Below are 27703 nucleotides of genomic sequence, written 5' to 3'. Positions count from 1 at the left end.
ACAGTGGAACTGGAATGCAGCCATTGTGACTGCAAGCAATGGCCAGCAACATTTTCTTGCAGGATACACTTGTATTTTATCATTATCTCTTCCTGCGGGGTTTGAGATCTACAATTTTTCTTGTCTGTATTGAAAATTGCTGACATTCTTGTGATGTTACTTCAAATCATGAGATTTGAAATGACTGGGGTGGGGAGTATTTATTGAGGAATCCATTAATCTCAAGTATACCATATTTGTATAGCAACCAACCATCTTTGTATAGCAACCATCTCTGGCAGCTTTAGATACAAGTTCACAACAGTGCAAACCTTAAATAGAATTCTCCAAGTCCCATCCGCTGGCTTTAGCTGACTTATGCTCTCGAACCCATTTAGCAAGAAGATTAGAAACATTTGAGGCTATTAACTACCTTCCATCTATGTTGCAATTCCATTGGCTAGTAGAACATCATCTGACAACCGGCTCCCAAGATCAGCTGTTCTTTGTTCAAAGAAAGAAATCCATTTTTACATCTTGATGAGTACTGTATTAGTTCCCCATGCCATAAAGCCATAAGGTTGTTTCTTTTTTATCTCTGATTCTCAGAAGGAATTATTCAGCACTATTCCAAGCACGGCTAAAAGCAGTTTGGGGGGGTTTTCAGCTACAATACTGAGGACTGGCAACTTGAATTACAATGGAAGACAGTGGGAGGGCAGAGCAGGGAGGACCTCCTTATTGTTTTAAAAAAATATACATGGAGGGAGTTGGAGGTGGGGCTTGTGAATTATGTTAAGGAAGGACACACATACACCTTCCCCCTGCTAATTTGAGCACCACACTAGTAAGTTGCTTCCAGGGCTGATAAAAATTTTAAAGTGCAGGGATTGTGGGCTGAGCTACTAAAAACCTTTCAGAAATATTTTTTCTTTTATTGTTTTAAATTTTCAGATGCAGACAGGATGGGTGTTCTCTGTATATCACAGGTAAGGTCTCTATTACATTTTATGTTTGTAAATTATTAAAATTGTCTATAAGTGCACTCTGGAGATCAAAAAATATACGCTTCAAAGAAACCCACAGACGGCCAAATAAAAAAGGGAAATTCTACCCTCAACCCCCACCCATCCCTTAGAGAACAAGTGTTTCTGAAGAAAACGTTTCTTCCCCTTTTTCTTGTTGCTGTTGCTTTTTAGCGTGGCAAATATGCAACCTTGGCATAGAATCTGCTGGGCTTGGTATGTTTTTATCTTATTCACTTCAGTGGGCTGGATCAAGCCAAAGGTTGCAGTACTAACTCCACTTACCTGGGAGTGAGCCCCACTGAATTCTCTAGCGCTTACCTCTGATTTGACATGGTCAGGATTGCACTACAAGGGACGTAACCAACAAGTTTATATATTTATTTATAAAAAAGTATTTCAGTACAGTCATAGGCTAAAACGTACCAAAGAGGGGTATAGTCTCTAACATAAAACATCACTTAAAATAAATGCAGATAATCATTCAGGTGACTAATCAAAAATTTAAGCAGTTGCAAAGGCTTGTCAGCACATAAAAATATATTCAAGAGATGTCTGAAAGTCAAGCGTGAGGGTGCCTGCCACATCTCTGCTGGAAGAGTGTTCCACAGCATGGGATGGGCAATGCAAAATGCCTTACTTCTGGCTGAGGCAAATCTGGCCCCAATCTGTGAAATGGGGGGGAAGGGGGGACAGCTAAGAGAGCTCCTCTGGATGATCTCAGTGAGTAGGACTAATGCTGGTATGTATTATATTTGTTGGTGGATACACAGTTTTCATATTCTTATGTTTTACTTTCGGTTTACTGTATGGCATTTTGGATTTTAAACATGCATGGTGCTCTCTATTTTGGGGACATTTTGTAAAAAGCAACAAACAAATATATAATAATGTATATACCACTAGTAAAAATAGACCCACTGAAATTAATGGACACAACTAACTTCGGTCCATTAATTTCAATGGGTCAGTGTGTCTGGCTCTTTCATTATACAGCTTCTGGAGGCTGCTAAAGACACACCTCTTTGCCCTGGCTTGAGGTGTATATTTTAGGAGCATTTTTTTTTTTTTTGGTTGTAAGTTGTTTTAAACTGCTTTTAATGTTGTGTTGCTGCAACCCACCCTGGGACCTTAAGGTGAAAGGCATGAAATAAATTTAAAACAAATATTACTTTGACTTAGAGACAACCCTAAGTTAGTTGAACTTGGGACCTGTTGAAATCAATGGTAGAAATGAGCCATGATTTAAGCCTAATTGATTTCAACTAAACCTAAGTGATGGGACGCAGGTGGCGCTGTGGGTAAAACCTCAGCGCCTAGGACTTGCCGATCGTCAGGTCAGCGGTTCGAATCCCCGCGGCGGGGTGTGCTCCCGTTGTTGGGTCCCAGCGCCTGCCAACCTAGCAGTTCAAAAGCACCCCCGGGTGCAAGTAGATAAATAATTGTCTCTATTTTTCCCAGAAGAAATAAAGTCACTTTTCCCTCTCCCCCCCCCTCTCCACTAACCTGGGGGGGGGGGGAGTTCTTTCACTTTAACGTTCGGATTTAGAGCTTTAAAAGCACCGCTCTCCAGGTCTTAGCTTAGAAGCGTCTTTGCTTTGATCTGTGTACAGAAACGGAAGGCGGACTTCCTGTTTACGCCTTCCCGCTTCAGTGCCAAATTAATCCCTTTTTCCTTCCTTTAGTCCCAATTTCTTAAGCTTCACCTACTCACGGGTAGTTGTTTAGCAGCCGAATTGTCACAGGAAAAAGGTCAGCGCTCTCCGGCAACAGCTGTGCGGCTTCACCCCACGGAAGGAGCAATTGGCTCTCAGCACCGCGCCAAACTCCCGTTACGCTCCGGAGCCCCTTGCGGGGTTCCTTCGCCAATTCGGGGGGCGCTAAGGGTGCCCGCCGAGTCCCACGTTCACAGGCTTCTTCTGCCTGTGATTTTCAAAAGGGTCTCCGCTTCGCTGTAGCGGACAGACCCACTTTCCGCGGAGCTTCTCCCTCCAGATTAGAAGGAGACCGCCATTGCTGTTGGCGCCGCCTCCGGAAGCCGAAATGAGCCATGATTTAAGCCTAATTGATTTCAACTAAACCTAAGTGATGGGACGCGGGTGGCGCTGTGGGTAAAACCTCAGCGCCTAGGACTTGCCGATCATCAGGTCGGCGGTTCGAATCCCCGCGGCGGGGTGCGCTCCCGTCGTTGGGTCCCAGCGCCTGCCAACCTAGCAGTTCAAAAGCACCCCCGGGTGCAAGTAGATAAATAGGGACCGCTTACTAGCGGGAAGGTAAACGGCGTTTCCGTGTGCTGCGCTGGCTCGCCAGATGCAGCTTTGTCACGCTGGCCACGTGACCCGGAAGTGTCTTCAGACAGCGCTGGCCCCCGGCCTCTTAAGCGAGATGGGCGCGCAACCCCAGAGTCGGACACGACTGGCCCGTACGGGCAGGGGTACCTTTACCTTTACCTTTAAACCTAAGTGAGCTAACTTTAGGGTTGTATCTAATGTTAGTCCTCGCCAAAGGTTTATGAGTTCATTGCAATTAATGAACATGACTAAATTTGGTCCATTAATTTCAGTGGGTCTACTCAGAGTAAAAGTTAGTTGGCTACAACCCTTAGTCTGGCTCTAACCCATTGGGAATTTCTTAAGCATGCGCTTAAGCTCTTTGCTCCCTTGTTGCTCTCATTAGAAAAGAGCTAACAAGAGCAACAAGAGCGCAAAGAGCTTAATGTTCTTTGGATTGTGCCTACTATTTCATGTAGACTCTTAGTAAATGACTTTTATTTAGTTTTAGAAAACAGAACAATATAGACAAAGTACATTAGAGTAATGTTCGCAATGGCATTTGGGGTCACATTACAAAAGTTCATGTAAGAGAATATCTGAAGAACTGCGCAGTAAGTCAGAATAAAATTTGTATGTCCAATAGAAGTTCTTAGGCACAGAATTATAGAGTTGAAAAGGATCCCTCCCAAGGGTCATCTAGCCCAACCTCTTGCAATGCAGGAATCACAGCTAAGCAGAATGTAGGCTGTTGAGATATGCCCTCCACAATGTAACCTGATTCATTGGAGGTTGTAGCAAATGTCCATCCTAGTTCACATAAATAAAAGGCCACCATCTTAACAACTGAAGAAAGTGTATGTGGTGCTGTTGTGTCAGTGGTAGACCTTAGGTAGTGCTAAGTGACTTAGCAGCTGGTCACCTGACCTACAGTCACCCCACATGACCCAGCCTACTACTGACCTACAGAGAGATATCAGAAGTAGATAGAATTTTACAGGTGATCAGGGCTAGCTGGATATAAAGGAGGATGTGAGGATCCCTCTGTATGAAGGCTATATCCTGACTCGGGGAGAAGACTGAATCTTGGTTGCAGGACAGGCAAGGAAAGAGAAGCCTTTGCTGTAATTGGTGTCCCATTGTGAATCTCTTTATTATTTATTAGTATGTATTTTACTATAGCTCTGCCCACATTAAAGTGCTAGTGTTACTATTTAAAACCCTAAATGGTTTGTGGGTGTTCAGGTTATTTGAAGAACCACTTTTACCCATATACACCTGCCCAGGCCTTATGATTGCCCTCATAGACTGTCTTCCTGCACTGGCTTTTAAAATCATAGAATCATAGAATCATAGAGTTGGAAGAGACCACAAGGGCCATCGAGTCCAACCCCCTGCCAAGCAGGAAACACCATCAGAGCATTCCTGACATATGGTTGTCAAGCCTCTGCTTAAAGACCTCCAAAGAAGGAGATTCCACCACACTCCTTGGCAGCAAATTCCACTGTCGAACAGCTCTTACTGTCAGGAAGTTCTTCCTAATGTTTAGGTGGAATCTTCTTTCTTGTAGTTTGGAACCATTGCTCCGTGTCTGCTTCTCTGGAACAGCAGAAAACAACCTTTCTCCCTCCTCTATGTGACATCCTTTTATATATTTGAACATGGCTATCATATCACCCCTTAACCTCCTCTTCTCCAGGCTAAACATGCCCAGCTCCCTTAGCCGTTCCTCATAAGGCATCGTTTCCAGGCCTTTGACCATTTTGGTCAGTCTGCTAGGTAGGCCCCAGAAACAGGGCCTTTTCGGTGTTGGTCCCATACCTGTGGAACTCACACACTTACTTCTAAATAGGCTCTAAAAACACCCTTCTTCCAGTATGATTTTAGTGAAGAAGCTATGCTGGTTTTTATTTTAGGTTTTTTAAATGTATTTTATGGCTGCTCTTTCTAAAATGTTGGCTTTATATTGCTTCTTTTAAGCTATTCAGCGAATTTTATAAGAGTGTGGTGCTGGCATTTGGAATTATGTTTACTGCTGTTTCAGTAGGATTGCATTTCCTTGGAATTATGTTGTTGTTATTTTTATGTGAGCAGCCTTGGGAGCCTTCAGCCTTAAACACTGCCTACACCCTTGGGGGTGGGCAGGCTTGTAAACGAGGAAGGTAGCCTCTGTGTCAGGTTCTACAGTGTCCTGGCCTTGAAGCCTGAGTTCTCCTTTTTTGGTGACCCATAGGAAGAATCTGAGTGAGAGAGGGAGTGCTGTGATCTGGGGAGGGGAGGGGCTTGTGGAAAACCCCAAGGGCCAAATGGAGAGGGCCTCCAATTCTAAGGTTCCCACACTTGTTCTAACTGTGTGATTTGCATCCAGTGTTAGCCCTCCTCAGAGTAAAGGTAAAGGTAAATGGACCCCTGACCATTAGGTCCAGTGGTGACCGACTCTGGGGTTGCGGCGCTCATCTCGCTATATTGGCCGAGGGAGCCGGCATACGGCTTCTGGGTCATGTGGCCAGCATGACTAAGCCGCTTCTGGAGAACCAGAGCAGCGCACGGAAACGCCGTTTACCTTCCCACCGGAGCGGTACCTATTTATCTACTTGCACTTTGTCGTGCTTTCAAACTGCTAGGTTGGCAGGAGCTGGGACCGAGCAACGGGAGCTCACCCCGTCACGGGGATTCGAACTGCCGACCTTCTGATCGGCAAAACCACAGAGCCTTCTGATAGGCTCTGTGGTTTAACCCACAGCGCCACCCGCATCCCTCCTCAGAGTACATCCACTGAAATTAATGGACAGGACCATTAATTCAAGTGGGTCTAGTAAAATTTAGTTGAATACAACCCTTTGCCTTCTTTGCACTTGACTCTGGTTGGTAGAACTCGGGGTTACAGTAGAAGACAAAGTAGACTGAACAAGCCTGAAGTCGGCCCAACCCTGACTTGCTGCACTGCGGAAGCAAATTGAGGGGTGGAGGTGGGGGAAAAAATCTCACTTTTGTATGCATGAAAACTGCCAAGATGACAATTTTTAACACTTACACGAGGCAAACTGTTGGGTTTCAAATTGGCAAACAACTTGTTATGACAGCACATTGATGGATCGCTTCATAAAGACAGAATGAATAAAAGGAGTCTCAGCTTGGGAAAGAAGAAGATTGTTAGCGATGGGGGCTGATCCTTCCACCGCTCAGCTGGTGCAAGGTCTGGATGGGAATACGTAGAAGATGGTGATCGTTCTGAGGTTCAGGGATAAAGGTAGCAATGCCTGTCCAAGGGAATTGGGGATACTTTTGGAGAAAGTGGACTAGCTCTGGTGATTATGGGAAAAGCTAATTGGGCGTCATGAGATCAGCTTCAAAGGTGTGAATTATGGGAGAGAGAGATGGCGTAAAACATTGACTGAGCTCAAAAAGAGGTTGGTCATCGGTGGCCACAGGCTGAAAAGGTACATAGAAGAGCTGTAGCTCAACGACAAAGTACAGGCTTCCATTGCGAAAGGTCACAGGTTCAGTCCCCAAGGGCATCTGTAGGTATCCCTGAAACCATGGAAAGTCGCTGTCAGTCACTGTAGACAATACTGGACCATTAGCCTCATTTTGTATAACACAGCATCCTAAGTCCTCATCCCACAACATTAGGTCCTCAAAGGCCAAAGCCAGTAGACTGAACTGGGATTTTAACCACCTCATTAACTAGTTGCATTTGTTTTTTCTGTTACCACCTCCAGTACCGGAAGTGAGTCAGGAACAACAACAACAAAAATGACTGAGAAGATAGGGGAGAGGTAGGAAACTTTTTTCAGACTGAGGGTCACATTTCCTTCTGGACAACATTCTGGGAGCCACATGGCAGTGGTGGGTGGGACTAGAGGCAAAGTTGGGCGGAGCAGCAAATCTGAATTTTACCCTTGTGCACTAGACTCGTTTCAACACACACTTGCACAAACCCCTCTCTAGCTGCCATCCTGGGAAGCAAGAGGCATTATCAGGAGTTCAAGGGCATATTCCAGCCAGGCAAAAACACTTGTGGTGCAAAGCAGTGTCAGTGAGGGTTGTGCCCTGTGGTGAGTTCTGAGGGCCAGATAGAGTGGCTTGGAGGGCCACATTTGGCCCTTGGACATGGGGTCCTCTATTGAAATAGGGCATGAGAGATGAATGCAGGGAGGGCCCCAAATGCTCCCTTCTTTTACTGAAGGGCCCCTACCCTGCTTTATAATTTTATTCATTTAAAATATTTATAGGCCACCTTTCAGGGGAAAGCCCTGCCAAAAGCAGTCCTTGTACATAAAATGAAAACATCTCATCCCAATAAAACTGATCCAATAAAATAGCGGTCCAAAAACATTTCACAGCTCAGCCCTCGTGTAATAAAAAAAGCCAATGAGTGAGCTAAACATATAAAAGAATTCCATGCCTACCACAGTCGGGTCTAGTTTGGCTGTAACTCACTTGGCTTTGAGGTGTGAATATGCCATTCGATGGTGGACCTAGAACACGGAATGATGCACCTAGAACTTGAGACCAAAACCCACATGGCAATATGACACATTTATGTAAATGTGTAATTAATCTGCCCAAGTGTAGGCAGAAACAGAGCCAATGACAGGCAGAGCCAACTAATTCTAGTTTTGTCCCCACCCTCTTCCCTCCTGAGTTCTACAAGGGGCAAGATGGAGACGGCAAGATGGAGGAGAAAGGTACCAGCCAATGGCGTCCTTTGGGCTGGCTTCATAAGAAGGGAGGCTGGTGGCGGCTGGCTGAGGGAAGACTGAGGTTGGCAGGGCAGAGCCTCATTTGCCCTAATAGGCCAGCTTCCACTGATACTTGTCCAGATTAATGCCTGCTGATACTGCAGGCACACAATCAGAAAAGGTATTCAGATTCCAGCTGTTCTGCTGATGATCTCTATCAGAACTTTCCCCCCTCTCTTTTTCTTTTTTCAATAATACTAAAATCTGTTTTCTCAGCCTTGCTTTGACCTTTAAACTTCTTCTCCTGCACAAGCCTTGGGGCGGCTGCTCCAGCTTTTAAATCATGTAAATGGCAGCATTACACCTACTTGCTGAATGATTAATTTGGCTTTGAATTGCTGCCTGACTTTGATAGGAAGGGGGAGGCAGGTCTCAAGGGTCTGATTATGTGAATCTTAGCTCAGTTGGGGGTGGGGAGAGAGGTGGGAAGGCTAATTAATTACACATTTACTATGGGGAATTTTTTTTTTAATGCCACCTAAGCTGCTATTTTTCTGTTGGGTGCAGCTACAAAGCCTAATTCCAAGTAAAACAGCTGCCAGGAAGCCTTTAACCCTTGAAGTTTGCTTGCAATACAGGATTTATTTATTTCTCTTTCTCTCACACACCTCAACCTCGCCTCCTCATCCAGTTCACCTGCATAGTTACTAAACACTAGACCGGAGACAAAATTTCTCCCTCATTTCTGATAATGTTCTGTTGTATTTTTGCGCTCTTCTTGAAAGAGACGGCCATTTTGTTGAATATTTTCTACAATTTTTTCCCTTGTGGTGGCCGCCATTTCCTCCCTCAGTGCTCCAGAAGAATGCTGGGATGTTGTTGTGGGCAATGCAGTGGCAGCTGCTATTTGCTGCTGTAGCAGAAGAAAAACCTTAAAAGAAGGTAATTATGCAGCGTCTCAACCCTAGGAACTGTTGGAGAAATTTTCCTTGCCTCCTCCCCCAAACAGGAATACTCAACAAAATGGTGTCCCCAATATGCTCCCTGCAAATGGGGTGGGAAAGCTGGGGATGCCAGTTTTCCTCAGTTATTAAACGAAAAACTCAATTTCTATGGTTAGTCATTAGTTACTGGTGTGGGATTTTTCTGTTACGAGTGCTTTCATCTGGGAAGGTTTAAATCCTGATCTTTTGCAGTAGCCATTTGGGATGTTAATCCACCAGATGGAGTGAATGGAGTTCCAGCCTGCTCCATGTTGGGTCACACCAGCACCACTTCTACCTTTCAAACATAAAGGATGATGATGATGCACTATAGCAGGGATGGGGAACCTCAGGTCCAGGGGCCAAGTTGTTCTATAGGCCTCTCTGTCTGGCCCTTAGAACTCTCCCCAGGCCACACCTACCACTGGCCCTGTTTTGCACCAAAATCTTTTTTTACTTAGTTGGAATGTGTCCTAGTTGGGATGTGTCTAGAAACTAGTCCCCTGAACAAAAGTAAATTTGGTTGCTTCACCTGCTCCACTAGCATGTGGCCCTCAGAAGGTTGTCCAGAAGGAGATGTGGCCCTCAGGTTGAACAAGGTTTCCTACCCATGCAGTCTCCCAAAACAATTCCAGCTCGTATGTAGTGGTGGCATGTAAGGGTCAGGGCCCCCTAGAAAAAGGGGTGTTTGGCATCATATCTGAAAACAGAAGCCCAGATAATTGATCCCTCACAACCTCTGGGTATGGTGTCACTTTGCGTGGAATGGAATGTGGATTTATTGCATATAGATCTAATTAAAAAGCTGCTGCAAAGATGGAAGTAGCAGGATTTTGGACAGATACAGTGAGGGGGGGAAAGTATTTGATCCCCTGCTAAATTTGCCCATTTGCCCTCTGACGAAGAAATGACCAGTCCCTAATTTTAATGGTAGGTTTATTGTAGCTGTGAGAGACAGATACATTATAATGCACATCAATCTCTGACTTTGTCTTCTGGGTTTCTGGGGGTTTTCCTGTTGTTATTCTGTCTCTCACAGCTACAATGAGCCTATCATTAAAATTATGGACTGGTCATTTCTTCGTCAGAGGGCAAACGGGCAAATTTGGCAGGGGATCAAATACTTTCCTCCCCTCACTGTACGAAAGGGTTGTTCATTTAAAAAATGGATGGAAAGGGTGTGGTAAAAAGTCTTGGTGGAAAAGTTTAACATTTAAAAAATTGATTATTGAAATGGCAAATTGAAACTAATGTGCTTTCAGCAACATGGCACCTTTCCATCATGTATGCAAATAAGAACACTTTGCCATATGCGCCACTAGCAGATCAGGCTAAACTTTGAGTTAATATCGTCTAGTAGAATTGGGTTAATATCGACAAGTAGAATTGATGTGTGTGCTGTTGTGGCACTCAGAAGTTCTGGAGAAACACAGATTGCAGACTGGCACCTAAACGGACTTCGCGTATAACAGCGGGGGGAAACAAGGCACTTTCAGGCTTTCACTATCTCCGAATGGGATTCAGTCACATACTGGCAAATTCAGGTTTCGTCTTTACAGGTGACTGGGAGGTCTTGAGCAACAGACCTACGTCCCCAAAAGATTGGAAATTCTGCAGTAAGGAAAGTGATGGGGAAATGCACTGGCAAGTGTGGGGTTACGCTTGCTTTGACGCAACTTCATCTAACCTCCATCATGACGATCAGATCATTCTGTCTGTCCCTCCAGAGTCCATTTTCAGTCCCTGTCTCTGCTGCTTAATCAACTTCAATCCCCACCCCCCACACCACATACATCTATGGAGTTAACAGTTACAGGCAACTCTTAGTTCATGTGGGAGTTACAGTCTGGGAATAGCGCGTAAAGCCTAAAGACAAAATTGTGTACAATCAAAACACATAGGCTACTTCAGCAATTTCCACTGACAGTAGTGTGGCTGGGCATCCAGACCCATTGACATTCAGCCACCTTTCCTTGTGATTGGCAAGACCTAGCCAATCAGGAGTCCTTGGGACACAGCCAGTTGTATGAGAGGGGTATTCCTGGCTGATGCCCATAACCAATCATGTGCTTGCTGTGAAGTTGCAGCTTCCCCCAGTGCAAGATGCACTCTTGACTGGTGCATCCCTCCCTCTCCTTAGGATGGGGGTACCATGTGCAATAAAGGAGGAGCAACGAAGCAGGAGTAGCAGCAGACACTAGAGACCAGGGGGAAGCAGGCAGCACCAGGTACCTCAGCAAAGGTGAAATTCTCTCTACTTTCTTGCTTTTACAGTCCCCTTTGCAAGGGAGGCATTACAGGATGTCAGAAGGGGGCTGCACTGCAGCTAAAGCTCTCTCTTTCCCAAAGTGTAGCCAAGGAAGGGACAGTTCAACTTCTTTCTTACTATTTATAAATCTCCCCTTTGCAAGTGAAGGACTGGAGGAGGGACTTCCCTGCAAGTAGTAGTCTTCTTTACCCATTCTGCATTCTTCTTTCTTACACCTTTGATGGCATATTTTCCTTCCCCTTTTTCCCATTTCCCCCTGAACATTGGAAGCTGCCTTATACCTAGTCAGCTCAGTATTGTCTGCACAGAACTGGCAGCAGTGCTCCAGGATTTCAGACAGTGGTTTCTCCCAGCCCTACCTGGAGATGCCAGAGATGATGAGGATGTTGAAGAAAAAGAGCTTGTTATATTATGTTTCTATCATGCCCTTCCTCCCAATGCAGTCCAGGATAGCAAACATGCAAGTGGTAAAAAATAAACATTTATAAAACAATTCCAATATAGATGCAGGCTGGGAAAGCTCTCTACTTAATATGCTTCCTGGAAAAGGAAGGTATTTAGTAGGTTCCAAAAAGGCAACAGAAATGGTGCCTGTCTAATATTTAACAGGAGTGAATGCCGAAGGGTAGGTGCCACAACAGTAAAGACCCAATTCCTTTACAGTGGTACCTCAGGTTAAGAACTTAATTCGTTCTGGAGGTCTGTTCTTAACCTGAAACTGTTCTTAACCTGAAGCACCACTTTAGCTAATGGGGCCTCCCGCTGCCGTTGCGCCGCCGGAGCACAATTTCTGTTCTCATCCTGAAGCAAAGTTCTTAACCCGAGGTACTATTTCTGGGTTAGCGGAGTCTGTAACCTGAAGCGTCTGTAACCTGAAGCGTCTGTAACATGAGGTACCACTGTATTTTGCAGAACGGACCTCCTGATAAGATGCTATTGCAGGATGCCCTCTCCTGCAGAATGCAGCCATTGATTGAGTATATAAGCGGTGAGACAATCTTCCAAGTATTGAACCCGAGTGCTTCTGCCCTCCCCTCCCCTCCCCTCCCCCTTCCGCCCTCCCCGCCCTGCCCCCCAAAGGGAGAGAATATTGCCTTAATTCCCTCTTCTTTCTTGATTTTATGTTGCCCACCCCTGTTGCACGTATTTGAAGATAGGGAATTTCCCTCAACTAGAATTAATATTGCCCAATGTTTCTTGAGTGGGGCAGGGGCTCCTGTGGAAACTTATCTAGATCTAATGATTAAAAGACAAGACCCCCAGGGTTGGAGGGTACACAGAGGAGGGGGAGGGAATAGGCTGAAATAATTATAACATGCCCTTCAGAAGGGGAAGGGATTAACAGCAGAATATAGGAGTGGTCTCTTTGATCTTCTGATATGTCTCCTATCTCTGGGAGCTGTGTCTGTGTCCCAGTTTCCTGTGCAAAGCATTCTCTCCACCCAGGCCCTTTACTATTTTTGAGTTTTACAGATGGGGGACAAATGGCTAAACGGTCCACAGTAACTTAATTTAGCCAAAAGAAAACGGGAAGAGACAGGAAGGGGGGGGACCATAAACTGCCTTGGTGAGGACTACATGCTTGAAAGCACATGCTACACACTGAGGCCTGCCTTCTTTTTTAAAATAATAATAATATGGCTCTAATAAACTAAACTTCTTTCCAGACTTCATATCACTGGCTTATAAAGGGTAACAATCAGCTTATAATATGTCTTTCCCTGCCTCTCCTTGTGTGTCACCTTCTGATTTTATGGATGCTTTCTTCTCTCCTTGCTCTTTCTCTTGAGGCTTGCTTTGGTGACTGAACAATAGATGCTTGAACGTATTTCGACTCTTGTGATCTTTTGTTGTCTTCTCATAAGCAGTTTTTGGTTTTTTAAAGCAGATGCCTTATAAGGTGACTTTGCTTGCTTGCGAATGTCCTCCTTTTACTGTATTTTTCGCTCTATAGGACACACCGGACGATAAGACGCACCTAGTTTGGGGGGGAGGAAACAAGAAGAAAAAAATTTTTGAACCCCAGAAGCCAGAACAGCAAGAGGGATCTGGCTTCTGGGATAGCCTCTTGCTGTTCTGGCTTCGGGGACAGCCTGTGAAGCCTCCACAGGGCAGCGGGGTGAAGGCACCCCGCTGCCCTGCGGAGGCTTTGCGCAGCCATCCCCAAGCTAGAACAGCGAGACGGAGTGCTGCGCAGCACTCTTTCTCCCTGTTCTGGCTTTGGGCTTAGCCGCGCAGCTTGCATTTGCTCCATAAGACGCACACACATTTTCCCTTACTTTTTAGAAGGGAAAAAGTGCGTCCTGTAGAGCGGAAAATACGGTAATTACACAGCAAGAAACATAGGAAGGTGCCTTGTACTGAGTCAGACCAATGCTTTGTCCAGCTCAGCAGTGTCTACACTGACTGGAAGCAGCCTGCCAGGGTTACAGATAGGGCTGGGAATGTCCCCTGTCGTGAGATGCTGGGGACTGAACCTGCCATATTTTGCATGCAAGGGACACGCCACTGAGCCATAGCGGCAGATCACCCATAGATCCTAAACATTCAAGAACTTAAGGCCTGCAGCTTCCAGCCAAGAATGTGAGCAGCTGGTGTGTCCTGGCTGGAAGCGATGCGTGGGCAGGTCTAACTCAAGTTTGTCAAATCGGTTTCATTTTGCCCTGGTCCTATTTTGTCCTAATTTCCTAGGAGAGTTTGCTTCTAAGCACTAAACTGGGAGTTGTCTGATTCCCCCTGGAATGCTAGAACTGCTTGCCGTGATGATGATATAATGCTGTTGACACCCACAACACAAATTTTGTGTGTGCGCACATGCACGTGTGTGTGCACTTTGGCACCACAAAGTTTTGTGCCACAAAGAAGCCCTTCGTGCAGAATCAGCTTTTTCTAAAAATGACCGTCCACTATTTTAGTAGCTGGGAATTACTGTCCTTGCTGCTGAATTATCTCAAACTATTTTAATGCCCCAGGGAGACACTGGCCTGTCTCTCTTTCCACTGTACATGTATGGTCATTTTTGAGAAGGTGTCAAAGTTCCCTTTTATAGTCAGCACCCATTTTGCACAGTGAACGCAGCTTATGAGCACACTCTCTCTCCTTCACATCTAGCGTTTTCTATATACTCGTAAGGGATTTAGTGGGGCAATCTAAACATCCCATTGCAACTGCATGAAGGGGCAGGCCCCTAATTGCACTGGGCAGTAGAACAGCTTGATCCATTTCCTGCCAGTAGCTTTTCCTCTGAAATACCACCATCCAGTTTCCCAGGCCCTTGCAAACACAGCTCTGGAACTCCACGCAGGGTAAAAGTAGGGGAGGGGGAAAGTGACAGGGGTCACAGTCACATGATACATTTAAAGCTCTACAATACCACTTCAAGCAGTCATGACTTGCCCCCAAATAACCCTGGGACTTTGTTACAGGTGCTGAGAGTTGTAGGAGACCTGCTATTCCCCTCTCAGGGCTACAATTCCTAGAGTTCCCTGTGAAGAGGGATTGATCATTAAACCACTCTGTCTCAGTGGGGGATCTTGGGCCTGGGAACTAAATGTGGCCCTCAAGGCCCCTCTATAACTGGCCCTCTAAACTCTCTGCCCCCCCAACTCAGATTTAAGGTTAGAGTGCAGCAAAGGGTGGTGGGGAGCAGAGCGAACACAGTTGGATGAAGGCTGTTTTGCCTGTAAAGGTAAAGGGACCCCTGACCATTAGGTCCAGTCATGACTGACTCTGGGGTTGCGGCGCTCATCTCGCTTTATTGGCCGAGGGAGCCGGTGTACAGCTTCCAGGTCATGTGGCCAGCATGACTAAGCCGCTTCTGGCGAACCAGAGCAGTGCACGGAAATGCCGTTTACCTTCCCGCCGGAGCGGTACCTATTTATCTACTTGCACTTTGACGTGCTTTCGAACTGCTAGGTTGGCAGGAGCAGGGACCGAGCAAGCGGAGCTCACCCCATTGCGGGGATTTGAACCGCCGACCTTCCAATCGGCAAGTCCTAGGCTCTGTGGTTTAACCCACAGTGCCACCCACGTCCCTTGTTGTGCCTGTAGCTTTCCCCAAAGCATTTGGCTGGCCACCATAAGAAGCAGGAGTCTGGTAGATAGCTCTCAGGTTTGGCCCAGGAGGGCTCTTCTTGTGTTGTCCACATTATTACATTTGACCTTCGTATTTCTTTCCACAGAGCTCAGGGTTGGTGTGCATCAAGTGAGGCGGCTGCTGGTTTTTCCGTTTTTAACTTCACAACAACCCTATGAAGCAGTTAGGCTAAGCATGGTTGGCACAAGGAGGGAGGGTGCTATTGCAGAAATAGGAGGAGGAGGAGTGTCTGTGGACTAAAGTATGATTAATTCAGCCCAATGTCGGCCACGGAGCTTCATGCTTTCACATGGATTTGAACCAATATCTCCCCGCCCATCTCCACAAAACAGGGATGGGCAAATCTGTCGCTTCCGTATCTCTCAAGTTTCTCATTTTTCCCAATCTTGAATTAAACTCTTTGCATTTCTACATCAGTGTATGAATTATTATTATTTTGAAAGCCTCATGAAAATTCATCAGCATTTTAGTGTGCATTTCTCCTAATAAACACTTTTTTTTGCAAAGTACTTATCTCAGATATAATGCATTTTTGGTATGTTATTTTCATGGATCACTTTACTCCGGTGCCTGCATGTTTGTACACGTTACTTGGCTGGAGAATCTGGTGAGTGCGAATTTTGAAAGATGGCTCTGCTTTCGTTCACATCCTGTTTCGGCAATTGTGAATTAACTAAGCTTGCCTAACTGGGTCAAATTTCTCCCCACCTCTACCCTCCACACTCTGTCTGCTCTGCTGCCTCTTTCAGCCTTTGTACTCTTCCTTGGTGCTGATCAGTGTTCCCTCTTGTGCTGAGCTCACCTGAAGCCTTCATTCTTTGTCTTCATTTCTAATTCACAGACCTCTTTTCTTTTGCTGTCTGCTCCACCTCCAACCTTTTCTAAGCGCATTGAGTGGTTTGCTTCCTAGGAAATGCTGGGCCCAGAGCATCTGCAGAGCTGTGTCTCTGCCAAAGGCTTTGAAGCAGGCTCTTTTTTGGATACCTCTGCACTTGGCTGGCTTTCCTGCCATCCTCCCTCTCCTCAATCCTGATCTCCTGAGATTGAGCCCTGATTGGCAAATGCTTTGTCTGTGGAGTAGAAAATTTTGTCTAGGAGGCGAAATGGGCAAAGCTCTCTGCTTCCTATCAAGACAAATGTGGCATTCTAACAAGCCCCCCTGGAACAACAACTTCTTCTTCTCCTTCTTCTTCTTCTTCTTCTTCTTCTTCTTCTTCTTCTTCTTCACTTCCCAAAACAACAAACATGCAAACCAAAGTATGGGCTTTCTTCAAAATTGCAGTTCTTTGAATTTTGCAACACAGTTCTCCAACCAAAGGTATGTGTATATTACGAGAACATGTGCATTAGGAGAACATGTGTATATTAGGAGAACATTATTATTTATCAGATTTATAGGCTTTCCTTTCTCCTAACCTAGAGAGGCAAACAACAAGAGATAAAACATCTTGAAAATAATTTCAGTACAGATGCAGACTGAGAAAGTTCTCAGCAAAATAGGATGACCTTCAGTAGGTGCTGAAAAGACAACAGAGATGATGCCTGTATAATATGTACAGGTGGGACTACCTTTGAAGGTGACTCTAATAAAGAGTCACCTTCAAAGGTAGCCCCACCTGTACAAAGCCTGCTCAAAGGTGCCAGGTCTAAGGAGCACAGCAGCTCTTCTCAGTAGGTCCCCCCCCCCATGAGGCAGTTGTGGAGGCTGATGGTGGCACAGTGCTTTCCCGTTTCACCCAGCTTGCTTTGCATGCTATGTGTTTTGCCTGGTGCTAATGAGCTTTGCTGTTTAGCCTCTGTGTTGTTTTTTCTGTAAATTAAATTAACACTGAGAGCATGTCTCAGTGGGTGTGCATTTGAGTGCCGATCATAACACAGTAGGGAGGTTGGGAGGAAGGCCTTCAGGACCCACCAAGCATATTCTGCCAAGAGGGCAGAGCTTACCCTTTGCATCCAAAACAGGCCCTCTGTTTCCTTTTTACCTGCCCCGGAGCATCTTGAGCGGCTGTTGCTTGCCTCTTCTTGTGTGTGTAAACAGATTGAATGCTACTAGGCACAGCTGAGGCTCAGGAGGGGAATATAGATGCTCATGTGTGTACATGCACAGACACGGACACACACAAATTTGATTCAGCTCGCATTTAAAGGCAAACCTACCTAATTTACAAGGAAGTATGCAAACGGAACCTCAGCCATCCTTCAGAATTCTCACCTCTCCGAATTTTGCAGTGCACTTCTCCAGAAAAGCCACGCATACAAAAAAAATGTACTGAGGTAAAGTGTGCACAACAATGCGTATAGTACTGAAAATAGCATACAAGAATGCATTATACAGTGGTACCTCGGGTTAAGTACTTAATTCATTCCGAAGGTCCGTTCTTAACCTGAAACTGTTCTTAACGTGAAGCACCACTTTAGCTAATGGGGACTCCCGCTGCTGCCGCGCTGCCGGAGCACAATTTCTGTTCTCATCCTGAAGCAAAGTTCTTAACCTGAAGCACTATTTCTGGGTTAGTGGAGTCTGTAACCTGAAGCGTATGTAACCTGAAGCATATGTAACCCGAGGTACCACTGTATTAGGGACAATTGCATACAAAAAATGTGTGTTGTAGGGATAAAGGTAAAGGTACCCTTGACCGTTAGGTCCTTTCGCGGACGACTCTGGGGTTGCGCGCTCATCTCGCTCTATTGATAATGCACATAAAAACGCTGGTGAATTTTCATGAGACTGCAAACTGATGTGGAAATGTGAAGAACTGGCCTGAATACTATGGAGTGGAAAAACTGAGAGAAACTGAAATGGACAGATTTGTTCATCTCTACACATGGTTCTAATAAGAGAAAAGAATGCTAATTGAAGGGAAATGAAATTGATCACAAGGCATTGGAGTGGAAATACACCTTCCACTCTCTCCTTCTGACAAAATGTGCTTTCTGCAGCTGTAAGAGAAGCAGAAAGTCAACAGGTGCAGGGGCAAAGAAGGCTGTATCTCTGTGTTGTATCTGTTGAATTTCTTCCCTGCCATGCACCTTTTATAGCACCTCTGCTGAGTGTGGTAGTACGAAGATGATGAGTGACCCAAGCTTGAGATGTTGGTATGTCAGACTCACTGGCCTCCCTTACATTGTGCAGGGTACAACTGTTAGTTGTCTTCCGTGTTACTGAGGTCCGGTTGGGCATTTAGTGTCACCACGAATTCTGTACTATGCAACACTCTTTCGCCAGAGATTCAGCAGGTATCATTCCTTTTGACTTTGGAGACAGTTTGTTTTCTATTCCAATAGGCTTAAGAAGTTGTTAACCATTTTCCTGAGAAGCCAGTCATTTTAATGATTGCTCTGTATAGCTTTTATTTTATTTTTTAAATGATAGTGTACATTGACCTGATGTTTTGTGAGAGGGCGGTATATAAATACATTTATAAGCAAAGAGACATCTGGAGGACCACAGGTTCTAGGGCTGCCTTATGTCCAGATTTTCCTAGACATTACCGGGATTTCAATGGCAGATTGAATTGACCGGGTGCCCTGGTTTTTACTTTTTGAAATATGGCAACCCTACAGCTTCCCTGTTCCTGACATAGCGCAAACCTGTTAGGTTCCAGGAAGGAGATTCCAGCCCCTTTGCTCCTCTCCTGCTCCTCTTAGCTCAGCACAGTAGCTAAGACAAGGGTTATCTTAGTCCAATTTACTTGCCCGCTGCTCCTCTTGCTTGCTCATTTCAAATCCCAACCCCCGATCACCATTCTTGCTTGCCCTGCCACCACAAACCCCAGCTTGCTCACCTACCACCCCACTCACTTGCCCCTCCACCTGCCTGTTTTAGATTCTCCCCTCACCCTGGAGCATGTACAGGCCATCACCAGTGTGACAATAAAGGTAAAGGGACCCCTGACCATTAGGTCCAGTCATGGCCGACTCTGGGGTTGCGGCGCTCATCTCGCTTTATTGGCTGAGGGAGCCGGCATACAGCTTCTGAGTCATGTGGCCAGCATGACTAAGCAGCTTCTGGTGAACCAGAGCAGCGCACGGAAACGCCATTTACCTTCCCGCTGGAGTGGTACCTATATATCTACTTGCACTTTGACGTGCTTTCGAACTGCTAGGTTGGCAGGAGCAGAGACCGAGCAACGGGAGCTCGCCCCGTTGCGGGGATTCGAACCGCCAACCTTCTGATGGGCAAGTCCTAGGCTCTGTGGTTTAACCCACAGTGCCACCCACGTCAGTGTGACAATGGACTAGTGCAGATAGATATCACACATACACACACTTCTATATGTACATAGGAAGCTGCTGCCCTTATCAAGTTAGATCATTGCTCCATGTAACTCAGTATTTATTATCCGCACTGATTAACAGAAGCTCTCCAGGGTTTCAGACAGGGGACAATTCCCAGTTTTATATGCAGGTGCTGAGAGCTGAACCTGGAACCTTGAGCCACTGAGGTGCTGTACCCCTAACCTATGGTCCTTTCCCGTGCACATTTATAAGGCACACCTAGAATTAATTTTGAATGCACACTTAACATCCACACTTAGAAAAAATTACTGTAACATAAATTTAAATAGAAACACAGTACATCTCAACGTGTACCCATTTTCGAGATGGGGCATGTAATCCCAAAACCTGAGAGATGAGAACATGCACAGCCTTGCTCCCTTTGCTCATGTGCAGAGAGAGGGCTCGTGCAAGCAGCCATAAGAAAACACTTTCTCTCTGAATAGCAAATGCCACATGTAAAATGCAAAGCCGTGCCATTCTGCCTTTATTCTCTGCAATGAAATGTATGGTTTTTGCCGTTTAAAACGCCATTTAAAACACACACAAACCGACAACTCCGTTCTTTGCCAAGGAAAAAGAGAAGGCAGCTGTCCCCATGATAAACTGTGGTACTCCTGCAAGTACAGTACATCTGCAGCAAAACAAAACAAGAAATGTTTGCTTTGCCAATTTATTTCCAGAGTTAGGAAGTTTTGCTGCTTAACTGTTTCTTTCCCACCACGGACCCCAAGAAGCCTTGCTACTAAAGGCCACAGCGCAGGAGGTGGGCCAATGCCTTGAGTACCAGCAGATGAAACCCAAAGCCCCTTTTGCCCCGCTTCTGCTTTCCCTGCACCCCCAGGGGATATTCCAGGCAGCCAGGAAGGAAGGGAGTGTATGTTCCAAAGAGGCAGCAGAGTGCAAAGTGGTTTGCAACTGACTGCCGAAGAGAGACTGTGCCAGAGCCTTTCGCCGGCTGGGCTTCTCCTTGGCTGCGGCCCAGTTGGGAACATGGAGCTGAGAGAGCTCCAAGGCCAGGGGACAAGTTCATCTTCCCACAGTCCCTGTCGCTTTCAAAGGTCAAGGCTCTGTGCATTGAAATAGGCATTAGTGACTGATTGTTTTCCCCCTACTTCCTTTGCAATTTTGTTTGCCTGTTCCTCTGAGGGTCTGTTTCCTCCTTAGGGCAGAAGAACATTAGCACAGTGTGGCGGTCAGAGAGTTGGAATCCAGGGTTCTAATCTCCACTCAGCCATAAAGTCCAGTCACCAGCTCTCATTTTATCCTACCTCAACAGTGTTGTTGTGATATTAATATGCAGATGTCTGTTTATATCAGACAGAACCAATGACAGGCACAACCAACTACTTCTAGTCTTGTCTCCATCCTCCTCCCTACTGTGCTCTACAGAGACAACACTGGGACTAAGACAGTTCCACCACCCCAGTACAGGTTGCAAGTAAATATGTAGGTTGGTGGGGATTGGCTAGGAGCACACTGAGCTTTGTGAGGCAGTGCCCCATTTGCTCCAATGGCCCAGCCTCCACTGAAGGGCCATGGCTCAGTAGTCTGCTTTGCTATGGAGAACTGCTGCCAGTCAGTGCATATAGTACTGAACTAGATGGACCAATGGTCCTATTCAGTACAAGGCAGCTTCCTTTGACACCACATTGAGCTCTGTGGAGAATAAAGGGTTCTTGTTGTTTTTTAATGTTATGCTCACCACATGGCTGATGCTGCAAATGGCACCCATACATCCAGTAATGGTAAAATAACCACACACACACACACACACACACACACACACACACACACACACTGCATGTGGAGAGCCAGTGTGGTGTAGTGGTTAAGAGCAGTGGACTCGTAATCTGGCGAACCGGGTTCAATTCCCTGCTCCTCCACATGCAGCTGCTGGGTGACTTTGGGCTCGTCACACGTCTCTGAAGTCTCTCAGCCTCACTCACCTCACAGAGTGTTTCTTGTGGGGGAGGAAGGGAAAGGAGATTGGCCGCTTTGAGACTCCTAAGGGGAGTGAAAGGCGGGGTATCAAGTCCAAACTCCTCCTCTTCTTATGTGTAACAGGAAGGAGCCCAAACCAGTTCCAAGTTGGAGGGGGGGCAGGCCAAGCATTTCTCTGTGCCTCCTCCTCCATTGGTGGGAAGCACAACTCAGAGCAACACTAAGCATGTGAGTCCAGCTGCCATTTTTATTTCCCATAATGCCTGCAGTGTGCTGTTGCTCAGGAGCATTGTGGGAAATAAAAATGGCATCTGAACTATTTCATTGTGTAGTGTCATTGCTAGGCACATTCAGGCCACATTTCTTCTGAAGGGAGCAGCAGCTGGGCTACTGAGCAAAGCCAAGCTACCACTTAGCTTCTTTTCTTTACTTTTTAAAGAAAAAACCTCAATTACTCTGTTGAAATGTAAGTACACTCCCACCTAAAAGTGGTATGACACACACATACTCCATCTATCTATCTATCTATCTATCTATCTATCCTATCTATCTATCTATCTATCTATCTATCTATCATCTATCATCTATCATCTATCATCTATCATCTATCATCTATCTATCTATCTATCTATCTATCTATCTATCTATCTATCAATCATCTATCTTTAGGTGGAGTTTTTACACTGCTCTCCCCAAAGTGTCAAGAAAAGTTGAGTTTAATCATTTGATCCAACACTTGTTGAATGTGCTTCGGTTATCACAGGCTGAGTCCCAGTAAGGCAGGTGTGGGGAGTCTCTAGCCCAGGGGCCAGATATGGCCCTAGAAGCCTCTCCCAGTAAAAGCACAAAATGCTCACCAGCCCTGCCTCAAGTGCTTTTACCTGGACAGAATCTATCCTTCCACTGTGATGATAATTCTTGCTTGCTTTAACTAAAATTAAAATCGAACTGAATGAAAAATCGCCCAAATTCTCGCTGCAGAAGGAACTTAATTCACATTCAGTTCACCTGGAAATTACAGGAGCTACATTCAGGTATAACCCAGATATTTTTTAATTAATCCTGTGGATTAGTTAAAATCTTAATTAGTCCATTCCGAGCACTGAAAGAAAGGAATAATGGATGCTCAATTGATTCGCGAAGGAAGCTTAGGACTGAGAGGCTCAGATGAGAGGAATCTGTATTCCAAAAGGAGTCTTTGCCTGGGAAGGAATGGGGTGATAGTTGTAGGTGATCCATGAAAAGACCTACTCTGCTCAAGGCAGTAGCAAAAATCTATCTCCATCACACCACTGTACCTCCTTTCCCACTACCATTAGTTGAAAAGCAGACTGTTGAACTGGTGTGAGTCGTGCGATGATGCAGGAATGTTGGTGCATGTCTGTGAGTCCATGACACTGGCTAACTTGAGAGATAAGTTGAGCAAGCAAGCTATTTATTTTTTTTAGCTAGGGGTTTCCTTTGCACTCCAAATATCTCTCCTTCCGATTTTATCCCACCACCTGTTCTGGTGACACTTGCATTTTGTCATCTGCACGGACCTAGGAAGGCTCAGAATCCGAGCCAGATGGCTTGGGATCAAATATGCATGGAAACTCTTCCTGGTCCTGCTTTATGCCTGGAAGCAGAGCGTTTATCTGTGTCCGCTTCATGATACTAATTAAATACACAGATATCCTACACAGACCCTCCCTCTCACTTCCTAAAATATTGGAGGAAGGGAGAACCAAATATAGGACCCTATATTTTGTCTCTGCATCTAAATAAGTCAATGGATGTCCCCATTGTTCAATTACCCCTCCCTTTCCTTAGACATTCAGCAATATTTCAGGTGGAAGGTGGTCCTGGCAATGGCTGCGTGGATTGTGTGCAGTGGCGCTGAGCACTTGCAAGCCAAGCAGCAATTCTGCCGTCCCCCAAGCCCAGGGCCAAGAGGGCAAATGAGAGATTAGCAAGTGCTAGCATGCAAATTCATTTCCTATCTATAGGGATGGGTGGTTCTCATTTCTACAATCTTAAATTCAGTTCTCCACATTTCCACAACAGTTTGCGATTTGTTTATTTTTAAAAAGTCCATGTTCATCAGCATATTAGTGCGAACTTCTCCTAAAATATGCATCTTTTGTGTGTGATATTTTGCCAAATATAAACATTTTTGCACATTTTTTTCAGAAATATGTACGGTTTTATGAACACTATACCTAGTTTGTGCAGTTTTGTATGAATTTCTTGGCTGTAGAAATGCACTGCAAAATTTTGAGAAGTGCAAATTTTGAAGGATAGCTGTGTTTCAGGTCACATATTGTTTCGGAAACGATATGAATTAGGTTGGTTCACCTTTAAATGTGAACTGAATCAACACCCCACCCCCACATACAAACACATCCCTACATATATGTATAGGCCACCCTATAACAAAAGTTATCAGTACTGGCTACAGAATAAAAAGGAGCAAGGTAAACACCCACTATGGAAAGGTTAATACTAATAAGTACATTGATAGGGGGTTTGGCTAGATGATATGTGATGTCATTCACAATTCTCCATGGTTCTACTATTCTAACATGTCCAAGAATATGTGCATCTGGGACTTTAAATTCCTTCTGCCCCAATGGACATAAAAGCATTCAGGATAACACATAACGCCTATGTTTGCAGAAGTACAACATTAGGACTCAAAATCAACCCTACTGAGTTTTCCCAAATGCTTAAATTTCTTTTATGTATAATGGTGACTAGTGATTTTAATTCCCTAATCAATAAGCTTTCTAAAAAATCTGCTACATCATCTTTTTCTTAAACTCTTATGCCCACCCACACTTCTGTGTTCTGGGTGCCATCCTTTTTTATTGATGGAACAGACAGTTTGGATTTTTACGAGACCACGAGGCATCAGATGGCTTGAGGACTAAAGTGTGGCAAGTGTGGTGGTTAGAGCTGGGGGGGGAGCTTTTCAGCCCAGGGGCCACATGCTGTTCTGTGCCACCTTCTGTGGGCCACATGCCAGTGGTGGGCAAGGAAAAAAGAGGGCAAAACAAGGAAAGCAAATGTTATCTTTCTTCAGTAGGCCAATTTCTATACACATTCACACTCCCCATATGTATCCTCCATCCAGGCAAGCAAGAGCCATTATCAGAGTTCAAGGACTCATTCCAGCCAGGCAAAAATACTTAAGAAGGGTGCGAACCAGAGTCAATGAGGAGTATGACCTGGAGAGAAGGTGTGGGCTCTTGAGGGCCAGCCTGACGGGAGCTATTTGGTGATGGGCCCAAGGTTCTCTAGCCCTGTGCTAGTGGTTAAGAGTGGTAGATTCATAATCTGGGGAACCGGGTTCGTGTCTCCGCTCCTCCACATGCAGCTGCTGGGTGACCTTGGGCTAGTCACACTTCTCTGAAGTCTCTCAGCCTCACTCACCTCACAGAGTGTTTGTTGTGGGGGAGGAAGGGAAAGGAGAATGTTAGCTGCTTTGAGACTCCTTCGAGTAGTGATAAAGCGGGATATCAAATCCAAACAAATAGGAGCCTGCTGGGTCAAGCCAATGGCCCATCTAGTCCAGGAAAGCATTTCTGAGGTGATAGCAAGAGCAAACACCATTTCTGAACGCTTGTTGTTCCTTCTTGCAATTTTAACTGTGAGTCACGGGAAGGTGCAAGTCATGGGATATTAGGAAAATCCTTGCTTGATCTCCCATAGTGGGTTTTAAGTAAGCTCCCAAGGAGATAGCAAGGTTTGTGAGGGTAGCATGTGGCTCTGGAAGACAGATGTCAAAGACTTTCCATCCCAACGGCCAGAGTTGCTTCTGAGGCTTTGTGACTGAAGTCACTTCCCCTTCCCCTACATCAGTTCTGCCTCTCATTTTATAACTTTGGTCTGCAAGTGGTTAGGGCTGCTTTGAGCCACCCATAGCCTTTCATATTCATTGTGGGGCCCATTTTTTATTGTGCGTTCATGAAGATTTGTGCTCATGATGGTATTGGGGCAGTTCTGTGTACTTCTGCTTTCAGAGGTGCATTTAGGGCAGGGCAGCCTGTTCCCCTGAGAAGTGTAGTTTGTTAAGGGAGCTTGGAATTACCACTCTGTGAGAGGTAAACTATGGTTCCCAGGATTCTTCGGCAGGGTGGAAAGAACGTGCTTTAAATGTGTGTTGTGTACGCAACCTTTGACAGTTGGTGTCACCCAGGACTTGATTCCCCATTGTATAGCAATTTTCAAATCACTTTACTTCCTGCTCACATTACAGTGTTCTCTGTGCTCACTGCTGTCAGGGATTGAACTTGGGACCTTTCTGCCAGTTTCCACATGGGCTGTACCACTGAGCAATGTCTCCGCTCCATACCACATGCACCCTGTCAAATCAGTGGTCCATTCCATCCAGAACTGTTTATTATGATTGGTAGAGGCTTTCCAGTATGTCTGAGGCAGGGGTGCTCTCTACTGTAGTCTCTTTAGCTGGAGATGCCAAGTATTGGTCCTGGGACCTTTTGGGTGCAGAACACGTGCTTTGCTACCAAGCTATGGAAATAGAAATGAGGTTACACTATAAAATCAGAATTCAGTTCAAAATGCTTGCTGGATTATTATTATTGTTGTTGTTTTTAATTTCAGTAGGCAATGGAAGTTCAAAAGACCTCAATCTAAGCTGTTAAGGGCCTTGCAAATTAATACAAGAACCGTGAACCTGGGTAGGATATGGGTTTCACCATCCTTTCCACAAACTTTCCAGGAGCTTCTTATTGAAATTATATAAAATTAACTCCTGTTTCTCCAGCTCTCTGTTGGCACCCAGCAAGGAAATGGCAGTAACAAATCAGATACATCGGCAGCACATTCCGAGCTGCCTCCCCTGCAAAACTCGTGTCTGCCTCCTTTTTAAATCCTAAAAGCAAAATGCACCAATCTTTAGAGGGACAGCAGAAGGGAGAGGGAGGAGTTGGTCGGTTGAAAGGAGAAATACATTTAATCCCTTTAATATTTTAAAATTTAATTATTTCCAAATTAGGTTAGCGAGTCTGACAAGAATCCTGCATCTAAAGTACGGAGCCCAGGGGCAGCTTTGGAAAATGAGACGAGAAATTAATATAAAAAAGGAACCCTTTCGCTTCAAGGCAGCAGACTGGAACACTGGCATTCCATTACTCTGTCTGTCTGCTGAATTCATTTAGCATCTGTGGCTTAAATAGAATAGCTCTAAAGAGGCATGCTGCAGGCTGCGCTTGGCTTGCTGAGGCATTTCCCTCTGGAGGAATCAAACCGCATCAGAAAGAGGGTTGCAATTAAAATAATTCGGTTTCCTGATAAGATAGCAAGAGGGTCAGACCAAAGGCCTGTCTAGTCCAGCGTTCCTCTGTCCCAAGCAGTAGACATCCAGATGTCCCTGAGAAATCCACCAGCAGGATATAGCAATCAGTTTATTTGTTGCTCTTTTTTTGTGTGCCCTTCTAAGGAGCTCAGGATAGTGTACAACATGCTCTTCCTCCTCCCCATTTTATCCTCAGAACAGCAACCCTGTGAGGTAGATTAATCTGAGAGACCATGGTTGGCCCAACATCATGCCGTGAGTTTCATGATTGTGGATGGATTTGAACTCAGGTCTCCTCTGTCCACATCCAACACTCCCACCAATACTCCAGTGGGAAACAGCCATCTGTTCCTGTTTGCTCAGAAAGGCATCCCACGCCTGAACACAAAATCTGGTCATTGATGGATATGACCTCCATTATTTATTGGGAGGGCTGCAACAAAATGTTGCAATTTGTCCATCTCTAAGTTGGGAGGGAAGTATTTAACGGTCATAAGCAGCACTTTAAAATTCAGTGCAGAAATTGATTGGAAGTCAGAGATAGAACAGCATGGCTATAATGTGACCATAATGCCCAGTCCCAGTTAGTACTGTATTTTTCGCTCTATAAGATGCACATTTTCCCCTTCAAAAATTAAGGGGAAATGTGTGTGTGTCGTATGGAGCGAATGCAGGCTCCTTGGCTTCAGCGATAGCAACGCGAAGCCTCCGAAGCGCAGTGGAAGCGCTCCCGCCGCACTCTGGAGGCTTCGCGTTGCTTTCGCTGAAGCCTGGAGAGTGAGAGGGGTCGGTGCACACCAACCTCTCTCACTCGCCAGGCTTCAAAGATAGCCCCCTGAAGCCTCCGGAGCGCGGCGGGAGCTCCCACTGCGCTC

At 45.4% G+C, this 27703-nt stretch overlaps 1 protein-coding gene across 2 annotated transcripts in view; it reads left to right on the top strand.

Moving 5' to 3' along the window:
* Positions 1-27703, top strand: part of LOC310769552 (uncharacterized protein) — a 135381-nt gene that overhangs the window by 73895 nt on the left and 33783 nt on the right. For both annotated transcript variants that reach the window (XM_083629034.1, XM_083629033.1), the window contains exon 2: positions 934-968. In XM_083629034.1, the coding sequence (XP_083485160.1) occupies positions 934-968 (35 nt within the window). The remainder of the gene's footprint in view (positions 1-933; positions 969-27703) is intronic.

Source organism: Podarcis filfolensis (assembly GCF_964270895.1).
Source record: "Podarcis filfolensis genome assembly, chromosome: 8".
In the NCBI taxonomy this organism is placed as follows: Eukaryota; Metazoa; Chordata; class Lepidosauria; order Squamata; family Lacertidae; genus Podarcis; species Podarcis filfolensis.
This window is presented reverse-complemented; position numbering and strand designations above follow the sequence as displayed.